Source organism: Sarcophilus harrisii, chromosome 2 (assembly GCF_902635505.1).
Source record: "Sarcophilus harrisii chromosome 2, mSarHar1.11, whole genome shotgun sequence".
In the NCBI taxonomy this organism is placed as follows: Eukaryota; Metazoa; Chordata; class Mammalia; order Dasyuromorphia; family Dasyuridae; genus Sarcophilus; species Sarcophilus harrisii.
In genome coordinates, this window is record NC_045427.1 from 657,752,366 (window position 1) to 657,768,874 (window position 16,509).

The 16,509-nt window shown below is 48.1% G+C and overlaps 1 protein-coding gene across 1 annotated transcript in view; it reads left to right on the forward strand.

Annotated features, from left to right (window-relative positions):
* Positions 1-964: 964 nt before the first annotated feature.
* Positions 965-16,509, forward strand: part of GLRX3 (glutaredoxin 3) — a 31,197-nt gene continuing 15,652 nt past the window's right edge. The window contains exons 1-2 of the mRNA XM_031957041.1: positions 965-1,125; positions 3,402-3,510. Of these exons, the coding sequence (XP_031812901.1) occupies positions 980-1,125; positions 3,402-3,510 (255 nt within the window). The 5' untranslated portion in view covers positions 965-979. The remainder of the gene's footprint in view (positions 1,126-3,401; positions 3,511-16,509) is intronic.

Sequence of the window (16,509 nt, forward strand, 5' to 3'; positions counted from 1 at the left end):
AGCCGCAGGACCTTCACCTCTCTTCTCCGCCCCTCCCCCCCACTAAAGCCGAAGGGTTCCCCCTGCTGGTCGCTGGGGCTGCAGGGGATGCTAGGACGGCATGGCTACTCGTGACCCACTGGGGGAGGGGGGGGCGGGTGCTGGGTTCCAGAAGCCTCAGTTTCCTCAAATGTCAAAAGGGTCCGCCGACGTCACGGGGCGCGCGACCCTGGGGCCCTGTGAAGTCACTTCCGTGTCCCAGCCTCGACCGGTGCATCTGTGAAGTGGGCGGGCACCTCCCGAGGCAGCCGGTCTCCTCGGTTCCACCTTAGCAAAGCTCGTTCCGGGCTCTGGAACCCGGGGTTGGGAACCCTCAGAGAGAAGCTGCTCAGTCTCGGGGACTTCCCCGCCTCGGCTCCTCTGCGCCTGCGCCAGGATGACCAGCGTCCCGAGGGGAGGGGCAGGGTGGAAGAGGCTGGGGCGGGGCCTCCCTCGACTTCCCTTTCTCCCTTTGACCTCGCCGTCTGCGTCCATTATATCCCTTCCAGTGTCGGACGAGGCACACTCCTCCCCTTTTGCCTCTGGGTGGTCCAATCACAGCCTCATCTGGAGCCTGAAGGTGGGGCGGAGGGGAGGGGGCGTGGCCTCTCTCGACCTCTTGATCTACCTTCTTTTCCTTCCTCTCGTCCCACCTCCGAGACCCAATCACGGCCTATCCTGAAGCGGGAGGGCCGGGCCGGGCGGGTCTTGAAGGCGGAAGAGGCGGAGCCTTATCTGTCTACCTCTAGCTTATCCAATACCAGCGTCGGCTGGGGCCGGGGGGCGTGGCCTCTCGGGGTGTCCGCCTCGGCGCTCTCGCGCTGCTGGAGCCTGCTTTCGCGCTTGCGCAGTCGGCGCTCGGCGCTCGGCGCGGCCTCCTGCTCGGAGGCGGAGCCGCGGGCTGCGCTCCATTGCTCCTGCCTGACGGCGGCGGTGTCGGGGCGCGCGGGCGGTGGGCAGCATGGCGTCCGGGGCGGCGGCGGCGGCAGCCGAGGCGGCGGCGGGGGTCGGGGCCGGGCCGGGGCCCGAGGCCGGGGTCCAGCCCGGGACTTTGCTGGAGGTCACGTCCCGCGAGCAGTTCGATGAGCTGCTGCGTCTCCGGGCCAGGTACGGGCGGCCGGCCGGGGCCCATTCCCCGGAGGGGGAAACTGAGGCCGCGAGGGGGCGGGGCCGCGGGAGCCCGAAGCTCCGGGCAGGCCCCTGAGGCCCGGGCCTAGAGCGCGCCCCCGGCGGGCGGTCCTCCGAGCCGGCCGAAGCCCGCCCGCGCCGGGAGCCCGCCGCTTCCTGGGCCCAGCCCCTCCCCCTCAGGCGAGGCGGTGTACGATGGCCCCGGGCCCGAGCGGGGACGGGGAGCGCGCTCCCCCCGGGGGAGGGCCGGGTGCTCGGGCCGGGCCCCGCGTGGGGAGGGGAGCGGGGTTCTTCTCTGAAGAAGGTGTGGGGGGCGTCCGCCCCCGCATCTTACAGACGAGGAAACTGAGGCAGGAGCCCCCGCGTGGGGCCCAGGGACTTGGGGCGCTGGAGACCGGGGGGGGGGGCCCAGGGCACGTCGCCCTCCCCCCGCGGCCCCGGGGAGTGTCTGGCTCTGCGTGGGGGAGGGGTGCAAGGTGTCCGAGAAGGCGGGGCTGAGACCTCCCATCTGCTCTCACCTTCCCGGCCCCCGTGCCCCCGCCTGTGGGCATCAGGGGGGAGGCAGCCCGGGTCTCCAGGGAGGGGAGAAGCCGGCGATGGCTGCAGGCAGGGGCTCTGGGGAGCCGGGAGCGCCTGGCAAGGGCGGTGGGCAGGGTTCGCCCTGTCACCCCGGGGCTCAGGAGGCTCCGCCAGCGTCCACTTGGCCCAGCTTCTGGGACCCCATAGCTCCCTCCCAGGGGTGCGGGGATGCTCTGCCCTTTGGGAGCTGCGGGGGCCTTGCGGACCCCTCGGGGGGTGCTGGGATGCTCTGCCCTTTGGGAGCTGCCGGGGCCTTGCAGACCCCTCCGGGGGTGCTGGGATGCTCTGCCCTTTGGGAGCCGCTTCACAGCTTGGCCGGGCCGGGGCGGGTCCCCCGTGAGCGGCGCTGGGTGGACTCCTCTGGGCGGCCTTTGCTCCTCCCTGAACCACCGGGACTGGTGCGTTGGGGCGCGGGCACTTGGCAGGGGAACAGGTGCCTCTGTGGTTCTTTGGAGAGGAGGAGATGGCATCCGAGGCCTTGAGAAAATCCTTTTCGCATTATTCCGTGTGAGTCCAGGCTTTTCCGGAGGTTTTCCCGCCGGTGACCTTTGCCGAGAGGGCTGAGAGCGCTGCTTGCTTGTCTCCAGGACGGTCAGCGCCTGTATTATCCCCGCTTTGGGGACCAGAGGCTCCAGCAGTGGGAATTTCCCAGTACCAGAGTCGGAATGGAGACCATTCTCAGTTATATTACCGACTTCGGAATCGCTTTAAGCACAGCCCCCGGAAGTGCTTCTTGGATCAGTAAGAAAACTTGAAGGGCTTTAGAAGCCTCTTGTCCAATCCCCTCTTAAAGTGAGGAAGCTGAGGCCGGTGATAAAGTGACGGAAGCCCTTGGGTGCCAGCAGCAGCTCCCCTCTCCCTTTCGGAGTCGGGCTCCGGGGAAAGGATCCTTCACCCCCTTCTTGGGGGCCCTCTTCAGGGGGGATGTTGGAGGCTGGCTCTGTTCCTAGGTTGGGCTGGATGTAGAGTTTGGGGCTTCTTATGGAAACAGTTTCTCATTTGTGGCGAGCATCTGTCACAGTGTTTCCCCCGGAACCACTGTCTCAGCCTCCCAGGGCCTGCCCGGTGGGCGTCCTCTCCCAGCACAGGCAGTAAGGTCACCTTTTCTTTCCAAAAAGCCATTGGGAACTCTGACCTTCAGGTGTCCTTTGCAGGGTGGGGCTTCTCAGTGATGCCCCAGGGTCTGGATAATCCTTCCAGAGTCTCCTCCCTCCCACTTAAGCTCTTGGGCAGATAGACCCTTAGTCTGCCTTCCAGTGGTTTTGGAACCAGAGACTTGATCTCTTGTCTGGCTGCCTCCCCTTCCTGGAATCCTCTCCCCTCTCTTCCTGGCCTCCCTGGCTCCCTTCAAATGGGTGTTAAACCCCACCTCCCACAAGAAGCCTTTCATGAACCACCTTCCTGCCTCAGGGCTTCTTGAAAATTTTTCTTGGGACTTCTTTCCTAGCTCTTCAGCACAGAATTGTTTACCTCTTCTCTTCCTCCCCTCCCCCCAACCCTGTCACCCCCCCCCCCCCCCCCCCCCAGTTGTACTGAGAATGGCTTTTGTCTTTATGTTCCCGGGGGTCAGCATGGGCTTAACAAATGCTGGTGGAGTGAGGCTTCTGCATTTGGAGAAGTATATCTTTAAAAACCATTTTAATTCATATTTTAAAAATCTCTATTTTGGTTTGCAGGTCCCTGGTTGTCATCCACTTCTGGGCCCCATGGGCTCCCCAGTGTGCACAGATGAATGACGTCATGGCGGAATTGGCCAAGGAGAACCCACAAGTAGCATTTGTGAAGGTGTGCTGCCTTTGGGAGAGTTATCTTAATTCATTTTCCCTCAAGGATTTGGCTTTATAGAAAAAAAAATGTAATTGTTAGTGTCATTGCTACTGGTCGAAGCATTTGGAGACCCCTGCTCCCCATTTTGAGGGGCTTGGAAGTGGATTTTTGGTGGGTGACAGACCCAGCCCAAGGAGAGAGCAGTCAACGTTTGGTTCTGGGATTCAGTGGATTCCATGACTTTCCAAATAGAGCGGGAGAGAGTAGACAGTTTTAGCTATTTTCATGTATAGAGTTCATGTACACTCCCTCCCCCCCAATACTCCCACCCTCTACCCCCCTCACAACTCCCCACATAGACACTAACCCACCCCTCCCTCCTCCCCCTCTGGTATAAAAGACCTTCATAGCCTTTCCCCCTTTCCCTTTCCAGGCTTTACTTCCCAACTGCCTGAATGCTCTTTCTCTTTGACTACTGCACTCTCTGGCTTCCTTTAAATCCCAGCTAAAAGCCTACCTTCTGCCGCCAACCTCCCTTAATCCTTCCTAATTCTGGTGCTTTCCCTCCATTAATTCTCTCTATCCCATGTATACCTTGCTTTATTTGCTTATTGTCTCCCCTATTAGATTGTAAACTCCTTGGGGGCAAGACTGTTTTTGCCACTTTTTGTAAGCCCAGTGTTTAGCACAGAGTCTGGCACAAAGTTAATGTTTGTTCACACACACACACACACACACACACACTCACACACTCACACTTTTACACATGCACTCACCACACATATACACACTCACCTATCTGATTTCCTTTTTGTGCATGGAAACAGCCAATCTATGAATTGTATACAACGTGCATGCATGTGTCCATATATATACATTTTTTGGTTTTTTAAAGAACAAACTGAATTCTGCAGCTGATACAAATCTACACTTGACAGCCCAGTTATAGAGCTGAGAGCTTTTAAAAGTTTTGATAGGAATATGGAAAATGGTAATAAAAGAGCTAATGTGACTTTAGGCCGTAACTCGACAGTGCCTGATATAATACTAGAAGGTGTAACATTATAACTGCTTGTTTAGCTTGTGCTAAAAGATAATGATTACAAGTGAAATTAATGATTAATTGTTTCAATCCTGGGATTAATCAAGATAAAGGTAATTGTTCGAAGTCAGTTTTGATGGGAATCATGTTACTGGTTTAAGTAACTGGCTGCTTGCCCCATGATTTATTTAGAGTGAAGACAGAATTACCTGCTCAATGCTTGCTCACCCTAGCTGTAAGATTTGAAGCTGGTGAGGTGCTTTAGGGCTTTGTGAAGGCTTTATTTTCATTTTTGTCACCTGAGCTCCCGATAAGGGAACCAGGCAGTAGTTGGGGCCTGGCTTGGTGTGCCGTGACTTGGGAAATCCTTTCATGATTCACTACTTTCCTGAAATTCTCCATTTGCCTTATTTATTTATTTATTTATTGATTGATCGGGAGTTCTCAAGGACAAATTGTAGCCTTTGTGGAATTAGGTAGTAGAGGTTGGATTTGATCTGAGATGTTCTGGGGCATTGAACAAATGGAAGGTAGTGTGTTTGAGGGAGAATCTGCATTTCCCAGATGGAGGAGCCGAGTAAACAAAGTTAAACATTTTAGCTACTTCAGGTCATTTGCAAACAATTCTCTCTTTTTGAGACTTTCTGGGATTCTGAGGGATTCTGGGATCTAGCTCATAACATGCATGAGTCAAAATTACATTCCTTCTGAGCTTCGTGTGATCTTTTGGGAAGGGCAGTGATAGCTTCATTTGCAGTACCACAGACTTAGAATCATCCGGGGCTCTCGTCCAGCCTTCTCTTACATAAGAAGGCTGAGGCCAGCACAGGTTGAGTGACTCGTCGAATGTCAGTAACAGAGCCAGGTTTGAACCCGTCTTTGGATTAGGTGCTCCTATTTTTTATTTTTATTCTGAAAGTCTTTTGGTGGACTTGAAGCAATTTCATTTTGGAATAAATGATAAAGTAGTATTTTAAATAACTAGCAATATATTTTGCTTTATGTGGTTTGATTTTTTTCCCAATATATGTTTATCCTGTAAAATTTTTCCTTAATTACATGTAAAATTTAATTTAACATTCATTGTTAAAATGTTGAGTTCCAAATTCCCTGTTTCTCCTGATCATTCTCTCTCCTTGAGAAGACAAGGAATTTGATATCACTTACATGAGTTAGGTTGTACAAAACATATTTCCACATAATATAGAAATGAGCCATGCTGCAAAAGAAAACACAAGAAAAAGAAAAGGTTAAAAAAGAATGTTTCAGTCTGCACTCAGTCCATAAGATGGCACTTTTCATTGCGGATCCTTTAGAATTGTCTTAGATCATTGTGTTGCTGAGAAGAGCTAAGTTTTTCACAGTTGATCCATCATTACAACCTCGATGTTATGTGTACAGTGTTCTTCTGGTTTTCCTGAAATCCTGCTTGTCATTTCTTAAAGCAATTTATACATAGATTGCTATATGGAGATATATTTCTTACAGCAATCTACATATAAATTGTGAGGGAAGCTAAAGTTTGCTCACTGCTACTCCTCAGTTGATAGATACCTAATATGCTTGGATTTTGAAAAGATAAATTTTATTTTAATTAAAACATATCCTCTGCCCATTTTGGAGGATTAATGGGAAATGAGATGATAGCACTTTTCATTCAGATGCTTACAAAACACCTCAGAAGAGTCATTCAGGGGCAGCAAGGTGGCGTAGTGGGTAGAGCACCAGCCCTGAAGTCAGGAGAACCTGAGTTCAAATCTGACCTCAGAACCTTAACACTTCCTAGTTGTGTGACTCTGAGTAAGTCACTTAACCCCAGTTGCCTCAAGCAAAAAAAAGAAAGAAGAGTCATTGAGCTGGAAAGGACCTTAGAGACTATCTAGTCCATCTCTTTCATTTTATTTCTTTTTGCATTGACTGCAGTTGCATTTATTCCTGCTTGTAATGCTCTGGCCTAATACTACAGAAAAGCAAGATGCTGAAATGAGGTGACAAACAAAGCCACTTTGCATCCCAGGGCACAGGCTGATGGGTCTTGGCAGCAGGTGAATTCTCTTTAAAGTGAAATCCCTCTTCTGGATATGAAAAGCATGATTTGGACTGGGGCCCGGACATGGAGTCAAGGATGAAAGTCTACCAGTATCTGAAGTCAGTAGCTTCATTTTGGACATCTGTTCAGCAGAGTTCTGAACCGGAAGGGAAGGAGATGGACAATTACTGACCCAAGACCACTAGGCTGGATGTAGCCAAAGGGGCACATGGTGGGTCTGCTTATGTTCTGCCCATTAGCTCAGAAGTGACCTGAACCAACCTGCCAAGTGTAGCTGGTATGTGGTGACCTAGAGAGCCTTTGTCTTCATGGCTGTCTCAGAGGCTTCATGGAGATGTCACTCAAAACGGGAGTGTCCGGCGACTTACGCGCAAATGGGGGCTCCTGGTTGTCTGTGTGCTCGCTTCCTTGCCCATTTGGGAGATATGAACAGATTTTTCTGGTGAGGATGTGGGGACCAGCTCAGTCGAGAAGAAATTGTAAGGGGCCATTGCAGTAGTTCTGGTTGCACATGAAAGATTCATGCCAGGTTTAATTTAGGATCTGGTTTCATGGACAATATGTGGTTTTTTTTTAAACTTTGAATTTCTTTTGTGGTACTTTTTTTGATTTAGTTCCCCCAGGGATAGAGAGGGAGAGAAATCTTTTTCCTCTTCCCTTTTTCTTTTCCTCTCCTCCAGTTTAAGTTCCCCATAGTAAGAAGCTGGTTGTTTTTAGGAGAGAAAATGATCCTCCCAGATTTTACTTGTTCAGAAAAGTCCTCCTGAGGTTTTAGGCCCCATGGGTCTTAATGATCCTTGACTTTGACCTCAGTTTTGACTGTGGTAGCAGGAAGACTCTTGGAGGGACAGGAATTGGCATTTTGTCTTTAGTTGTCTTATAATAGCACAGAGTTCAAGGGATATTGAGGAAGTGCCTTTTGGCTCTCCATAGGCATGAGGACCATAGTGATGTTGGCTTTAGATATAGTCTTAAGTGACTATTTTTTATCTAAGTGATTTATAGTCTTTTTTTAGTAATAGATTTTGATTTTCAAAATACATATAAAGATAGTGGTCAATATTCACTCTTTTTTTAAATTATAGCTTTTTATTTACAAGATATAGGCATGAGTAATTTTTCAGCATTGATAATTGCAAAACCTTTTGTTCCAATTTTTCCCCTTCTTTCCCCCATTCCCTTCCCCCATGTGGTTGACCAATACATGTTAAATATGTTAAAGTATAATCAACATTCACTCTTGCAAAAATTTGTGTTCCAAATTTTCTCCCTCCCTTCCCCCCATTCCTCTCTCCTTGATAGCAAGTAATCCAGTACAGGTTAAACACATGTAATTCTAAACATATTTCCATATTTATTATGCTGCACAAGAAAAATCAGATCAAAAAAAAAAATAAGAACAAAAAACAAAAAAAAAAGACGGCAAACAACAAAAAAGGTGAGAATACTATGTTGTAATCTACATTCAGCCCCAATAGCCCTCTCCCTGGATGTAAATGGCTCTCTCCATCACAAGTCTATTGGAATTGGCCTGAATCACCTCGTTGTTCAAAGGAGCCACGTCCATCAGAATTGATATTGCGCAATGTTCTCTTGGTTCTATCACTGCACTCAGCATCAATTCATGATCGTTTCTTAATAGAATATAATCTTTTCTTTTTAATTGATTTATAATATTACAAGTTTTAGGAAAAAATGTTTTGTATGGAATAGCTGTGTGTGGTGCTCATTCTGGCTGGCAATGTCTGTATAAAATAGAAAAGGAGTGAAGGGTATGTTGGTAATGTGGATTTGAGCCTGTCCTGTTACTGCATTAAGGTGGCAAGAAAATGGCTTACAGTGATCAGGTGTAAAACAACTACATGTTGGCCTCATTGAAGAGAGCTGTTGAGTCTCACATTCAAAGCTGTGACCCAATAAATCACAGCCAGCACTGTTTTAGGGGTAATGCTGGGACTGCCCCGGGCTTTCCGGAGAGTTTTGTCCCTTGATTTTGGAGAGACACGGTAAGGGAGAGAGTTGGATGTATCTGCAAATACAGAGCCAGATGAATGGAACCTCTCACGTAGAGCTTGATTCTCATAGCTGTCCCTGGCTCATTGGTAGCACAACTACAGACCCTCCGAGGGACCCAGGATGATGTTTTACCTACTGGTTCTGCTTGCGGAGCACGTACCGAGTGGTAGAGAAAAGTGCCTCCGGGACTCTGGCACACCTGACTTGGGCCGCATCTCCTCTCCAAGTTCAGTACAACAAACATTGAGAGGTGCCTTTTAGGTGCCCTGTGCTGTGCCAAGTGCCACAGGGATCAAGATCAAAACGAAGTGTCTCCTGACTTGTCATTCTGTACTGTTGTGAGCCATAGGATATGAACAAGCAGTTTCCAGACGGAGAAATTAAACCTACCTATAGTCATGAAAAAGTGGCTTCAGATCTTTTTCTTAGGAGGGCTCTTTTGATGATGGAAAGGGTCAGGATCAAGAGGGGAGAGATGAAGGCAGGATGCCAGCTGTACAGGCTGGTAGATGAGATCTGCCGAGAAGCAGCAGCTGCCCTCTGTGTCTGCAGGGCCTGTGCCCAAGGGCAGGGAAGCAAGGACGGACTTTGTGGGTCAGAAGGGCCCTCCTGGAAAGCGGCACATGGCTGGTAACTGAGTCCTCCTGAGCTGCTTTCCTCCACTCTTCAAGGCAGCCCTCTCTCCTGTGCACTGTGGGGTCTTTCCCTGTGACTTGTGCCCCAGTGCTGTGCTCTGCCTCCAGCCAGCACAAGGCTAATCCTCCTTGTGGCATAAACCTCAATCTGGTCCTTACAGACAGTATGTTCCCCAAGAAGTGACGCAGAGGCAGCTGTAACAGGGCTTGGTCCCTGCCGGGATCCCCACTGGGTGTTTGCTAGATGGCTAAGGATGGTGGGCCCTCCCTGGGGAAAAGGGACCTTAGAAGGTGGGGTGGGGTCATGTAGAGGGGAGGTGCTGCCGGGATTTTGTTTTGGACTTGTGGAGAGCTGCCAGCATGTGGTTCAAGTATCTAGCAGCACATGAGCCAAGTGGCCCTGGAGCTCCTGAGGGAGCTCACGACTGGGCCGACAGGTTTTCCAGTCTGAGGAAGCTTGCGCTTCTGGCAGGGGTGCGGCTAGCCCGGGAGAAGGTGGGGAGAGGGAGCCCGGGACTGCACCTGGCAGGGGAACCTCAGGCAGAAGCGTGTGAAGCAGTGCTCTTGTGTGTGAGGGGGACTGCTCCAGGATTGTCAGGACCCATTCTGTCTGACCTTTTAAAAATCTAATTTCAAAAATTTTCAGTTGGCTCCACCAACCGGAACTGGGCAGTTTGCTTTCAGTTCCTTGTCAAACCTTGAACTGATTCAGGGAGCAGAAGTGTTGTTCTCTAAAAGCCACAAGAGCGTCATTTTTGCTCTCTGTGCCGGGTATGTTTGGGTGCAGTTTCCCTAGATGTTTACAGGACATGCAGCCGGGTCTTTCTGCTGAGATGGTAAAGAAGGTGGAGAGATGGGCTGGAAGTCAGTGCCCTCGGGTCAGTGTCAGAGCTGTTTGGTTTGGCCTTGGCTCCAGTAACTGAGAACCCCAGAGGTGGAGCAGAAGGGAGCCCTCGAGGGGAGTGGCCACGAGGTCAGGTCAGGCAGGGGAGGCAACATGGTGGAGATCAAGGGGGAAGCTTGACTCTTGGGTTTAAGAAATGCTCTTCCTGAGTCAGGCTGTGGGGGTCACCTGACCTCTGCAGTCCCTCCACATGTGAATGGGTCTTGGGCAGCCCATAGGAGGCCTGGGAGGAACTGGCCTTGTGGAGTCTGCCCCAGAGCAGACGGTCGGTCAGCAGGCAGCTATTAGCACAGTTACTGTATGTGTGAAGGACTGCAGCTACAGGGAAAGGGAGACAATGGGCTCTGCTCCAGGAGGCACTTTTCTGGTTTGGTTCCCTTCTGGTTAGCTGAACCAGGAGCCGGAGGAGGAAGTTGCAGAGGGGTCAATTGAGACTGGCTGTCGGGGGAGACCATTTAATACTGAGAAACAGCCTGCACTGTCCTGGAAGGCTGACAGCATTTGTGTGGGGAGGCAGAAGGGATCCTGCTTGCAAGTTGAGCCAGCCCAGACGCCCTGAGCTCCCTTCATCCCTGGGATCCTTTGAAGGATGAGAATGCAGGATCTAGCCACGAGCCTGAGCACCGAGAGGTGGAGAGATGGCAGGAAGACCAGAGGACTGAGCACTGGGAACTTCAAAAGAACAATTTCAGTAGAACTGGCGGAGCAGAAACCTGAGCCGTGAAGTCATTTTATTCCCGTTTGACTCGTCTTCCCTCATTTGGGGTTTTCTTGGCAAAGAGAATGGAGATGATGACCAATTCTGATGGACTTGGCCATCCTCAGCAATGAGATCAACCAAATCATTTCCAATGGAGCAGGAATGAACTGAACCAGCTACGCCCAGCAAAGGAACTCTGGGAGATGACTAAAAACCATTATATTGAATTCCCAATCCCTATATTTTTGCCCACCTGCATTTTGGATTTCCTTCACAGGCTAATTGTACAATATTTCAGTCTGATTCTTTTTGTACAGCAAAATGGCGGTTTGATCATGTATACTTTGTATTTATATTAATATATTTAACATCTACTGATCATCCTGCCATCTCGGGGAGGGGGTGGGGGGTAAGGGGAAAAATTGGAACAAGAGGTTTGGCAATTGTCAGTGCTGTAAAGTTACCCATATGTATAACCTGTAAATAAAAGGCTATTAAATTAAAAAAAAAAAAAAGAGAGAGAGAATGGAGAGGTGTTTCCAGGAACCAGTGGCTGCCCAGCAGAACAGATCCCTTCTTGTGAGAGGATGATAACGATGCAAGGAGACTGAGAGGCAGGGGCAGTCTCTGACCTCTCTCCTCTTCCCTCCCGCCTCCCATTTATATCATTCCCATTTCACAAGCAACATCTGTGGCAGTAAGGACTGTTTTGCCTTTTCTTCAAGTGTGTTATGATTCACAGTTATGGGGGTTTTTGCACTTAGGCATGGTCCTTAACAGACGGGTTGCCGTATCTTTTGCCAGTTCATTTTACAGGTGAGGAAATGAAAAAGTAGGGTCGTGTGTGTCTGAGGTCGGATTTGGACTTGGCTCCTCCTGCTCTATCCACTGCACCACCCAGCTGCCCCCAGAAACTTGAGAGCAGGGACCTAAAAAGGAGTGGGCAGTGAGGCAGTGAGGCAGTGGAGTCAGTGACTAGACCCCGCTCTTTCTTGGTGGTTGGCTGTAACTTGGAGCCGGGCGTGGGACGAGGGCTGTGAGTGATAACGAGTTGGGGTGCAGTATTTGAATGTTGGCAAAACCTAGACATTGACCGAGCACGTCCTTTCACCAGCTCTTTGAGGTGGACATTGCAGATTCTTTTATCCCCAATTTATTTTAGAGAAGACTGAGACAAAGTATTAGTTGAAGTAGTTTTGCTGTGTTTGAAACGGAATCTGAACCCACTGTTTGTCCAGCTCCAAGTCTGGTGTCCTTTCCGCTAGAGCAGATGTGCTTTGTTATGGCCAAGTCAAGGTGGGTTTTTGTTTTAAATGGGAAGTGGATTTGTGAGTGTTTGTAGGCCTCAGAGTGGAAGGAGAAGGGAGAGATGGTAAATGGGGGAGTGATGGTGGGTCATCAGAGGAGGTAGGCCAGGTAGAAGTGAGCCTGGTGAGGTGGAAGGCTACCAAGGTGGAGGAGGGGAGAAGAGATGAGAAATGGATGAGCAGCCCCAGAGATGCCCTTGGTCTTCCCATTGCATAGGAGGTGAGAGAGGATGGGGCGGGCCCTTAGGGAGGAAGCAGGAGTGGAGCAGGCGCTTCTGCTGAGAAGAGAGCTTGTTTTTGTGGTGCAGGACTCTCCCCTCCACCATTCAGCAGCTTGGGCATAGGGAATAGTGGCACCGCGGGGCCGGCCGGGCCAAGGGTGGGCAGAGGACATGGACTCTAGTCTCTTGAGCTTGTGGAGCCCCTTCTTTGAGCCCCAAGTCTCTGAGAACCTGGATTTTGAGGTTACAAGAGGCTTGTTTGTGGCCACTCAGCTCATGAATGTCAAAAATGGGTCTGAACCCCGATGTTCTGATTTACAGTTGAGCACGGTGTCCCCTGTCCTCTGTTGCTTGTGGTGGTGTCTAGACGAACAGAAGAAAAGGAGGATGGAGTCAGGGGCTGGCCTGGGAGAAGCAGTCGGACAGAGTGGGATGAAGGCAGTGGACAGAGGATTAAGTTTGGAAGGCAAGAGATCTGGGAGAGAACTTGAGAATTGGGGGTCATAGAAGCAGAGCCCTTCTAGGGGATGATGAGTTCTTTGCTTTGACTTGCCATTGGGCCACAGAAGCAGACAGCTGGCCAGTGCCTTGGGAGCTGAGGGTGTTCAAAGGGCCATTCTGGGCATTAGGCAAGATGGAGAGGAGGACTTGGTTTTCTGCAGATGCTAACGGAATCTGGGGAGGAAGAGTAAGAGTATGGAGGGGAAAGCCTTTGCTTTTTGCTTCTTGGGAATGTCCCACTAGCTGCTGCTTCGTTCCCCTCACACTCTCTCTGACGCCATCTTCATAAAGGAGCTTGTGCAAAAAGCACTGGTGCTTCTGTGGCCCTTTTCCTTTAAACAGATCCCTACCTTTGCAGGATGGCTGCATTGTCTCTGCTGCTGGGCTAACACAGAAGTGGGAGAGGAAAGGATAAGAGAGCTAGAAGTGAGCGTGTCAGTGTTCTTAAGAAAACCGTCCCCTCAGTTCCTTTGTGGCTTCCAGTATGAAATAGAAATCTTGACCCTCTCCAAAAATTTTCTCTTTGGGAGGTACCACTGGCCTTTTTCTTGATGGGTTATGTTTGTGAGCCACCTGGATGTCTGTCATCTAGGAGACAGTTGTCAGACATAGTGTCCCAGGCTCCTCTTAGGGTGGGATTTTGTGAAACCCCTCTTGGAGAAAGCAGAAGGCCATAAAGAAGAGACTTAAAAACTTACCACCTATTTCATATAGAAGTAAGCCACCATCATGTCTCATTCTAGCTTTATAGCAGGCTATTTTATGTTTAGTTTTGTTTTTATTTAGCTTCTGACTTTAGGGTTTTCCTATATAATTATTGTTTACATACCACAATGGAATTTATTTTATTTTTTTAAACAATTACAGTAAGAAAGTAATTGCGATATGTGACATAAAGCTTTCTTGGAGTTAAAATTATTTTTTGAAGGGGTTTTCATTATTGAAACCTTGTTAAATAAGGAAATGTTTGGCAAAAGTGATTCTAAACAAATGTCTACTTAGTACAGTCCAGGATTAATTCATTGGAAAAATTATAAATTTTTTGCTATTTATGAACTAGGCAAAAATATTTGTACTTATTGATTTGTGGGTATCCTTGGTGTTTTAGTGGGGTTTGCCTGAATTTTGGTAACCTGGGTATTGAAAGCAATGCTTCTCTTCCCTAACATCATTGATTTTATTTTTAAATGTTTCTTTGTGAACACATTTGCTGCATTCTAAGGGGATGCAGAGGAGCTTCTTGCTGCAGAATGTCACCTTCTTAAGGTGAAGTGAATTGGGGGCATTTCCTCATTGCTTTTCTTTTTTTCTGTTTTTAGGTGGGAGGCAGATTGTTTTTTTGACTATGTGACTATATTAAAAACTTTATTTTGGCTTCCATTATTTATAATATAGAAGCAATATAAAGGAAAATAAATCAAGAAAAATGAAAATGAAAAAAGTAATATGTAGAAAGTTAGAGATGAAAACTCCATAATAATGCAATGATTCCCAAATAAAGGTATTCTCTTGAAGGGGGATTATTTCAACAATAGAAAATTAGTGGATTGTAATTTGTGCTAAAGCCTTGATTCTTTGTATTTTATTAGTGTCTAAAGGATCACTCTTCATTATTTAACTTAGCAAGCTTTCCAAGGAAACGGTGGAACAAAGAGGGTACAGAAATTAGGTTACATTGGAAACTCAGCAAGTCAATCAAGATACAATGTTTAAAGCTCTGAAAGAGTCTCAGGGTCGGTCTTTGTGGCCCCCCAGTGGGTTTTGAGGCCATGGAGGCATAAAGTTAGGCACTGGTGTAACCGTAGGGCAGTCTCTCCCTGCTGGCTTTAGTGCCCGATTAGAATTTGCGTGAATCACTTTGTCATGAACACATGAGAATATGTTTGACTTGGTCTGTTCCTCCTGCCATAAAAAGGACTTGGAAACTAATCAGTTTATTGGTACCTGTTCTGAAATATGAATCTTGATTTGGATGTGACCTTCCTCATGTCTGGAAATTATAAATTCATTACTAAGGGACCTTAGGAGAATGAGACTGAGAGAAAACTGAGTCGGAGGCGGGAATGGTTCCTGGCCAGGGTCCTGTCTCTCGCCACATTTGAATTCAGGCTCTCCTGACTCTATCCACAGCTTCATCCACCATACCATTTGGGTATCTCAGTGTGCTGAGATTGATTTTTAAATTCTGAATTTAGAGAAAACCTAAGAGAGGGACACAAAGAGATTATAGGGGAAAGGCAAAACTGTTTAGTAAAAAAGCTTGGAATAAATAACAGCCAGTTGCTTTCAAAGCTTTTCTCCTTGCATCTTCTTCCTTTTAAGCTTCTTTCATTTCTTGTCTCTGCATTTTAAAAAACACTTCTTCACTCACTCTTGTCTTTTCCATCTTGTTGCTAGCACCCTTCTCCCCGAGGCCTCTCAGTAAAAAGAAAAACCACAATCCTTGTAGCAAATGGACATTGTCGAGCAAAACAGATCGAAACCTTTGCCAGATCCAGAAATGTCTTTCTCCTTCTGTACCTGGAGCCAAAGTAGGAGATCATGTTCCTGACCATCAGACCTCTGCCCTGGGATAGTTGGAACTTGCAATGACTGTCCTTTAAGTATTTCAAAGTTAATTGTTGGTCATGATGTTAGTACTGTCTCTTTCTTTTTCTTGGCTTTGCTTGCTTCACTTTGCATTAGTTCATACAAGTCCAAATTTCTCTTAAATCATCCCATTTTTATTTTGTGGTTTAATCATATTCTGTTGTATGTATGTTCTATAAGTTCATTATCTTATTCACTGTCTGCTTGAGTACTTTCTCTGTTAGGAAAAACAAAAACCAAACTGCTATAATTTTTTTGGGGGGGAGGAGGAGAGCTGTTGTATGGGTCCATTGGTGGGTACACCCGTAGTGGTATTGCTGGGTCAAGGGGTATATACATTTTAGTAGTTTTGGGGGCAGAGTTCCAGCCTTTTTTGCAGCAATCCACATCACCAACAGCGAAACCGTGTCTGTTTTCCTGCAGTCTCTCTAATAGTTGCGCTGATTGTAATTTTGGACTGGATTAGAGACTGCCTTTTCAGGTGAAGAAAAGCCTCTTCATTGTAAATCACTTGTAACTTTTAACTGAATGTGATGATTGTTTATCAAGGAGTTAGGGTTGCCTCTTTGCTGGAAGAAGCCATTTGGGTGGCATCTTGTCATTCTTTTCAGTTTCCATGAAAGGGATGGAGGGAAAATGGCTGTAGAGGGAGAACTCGCACTGTAGAAGCCACTCATTGTTCTCCTGAAGTGGGCAAAAGCAAGGCTGGTGTACAGTGGATGTTGTCTAAATTTCCCTAAGCACAAGTTCTTTGGGAACAGCCCTTTTTGCCATCCTTAGCGCTTCTGCAGTCTCTCCTTTTAGAGTTCTAGTAATTAGTCAACTTGAATCGGTGGTGTCAAGTTGATAGAATTTTCATATTGGGATTTTGATTATTAGAAGTATGAAGCTGTACAGAGAAGGGCTTTGCAAATGATGATTCAAAAACGCCTCTCAAATAGACAATAAGCAGAGAAGAGTCAGAAAACCCAGGAGTGTGCAAGGTGAAAGAGACAAACAAAAGATAAATTACTCTTCTTTCTCTATTACATAGTCAAGGTTCGTTAAAGGAA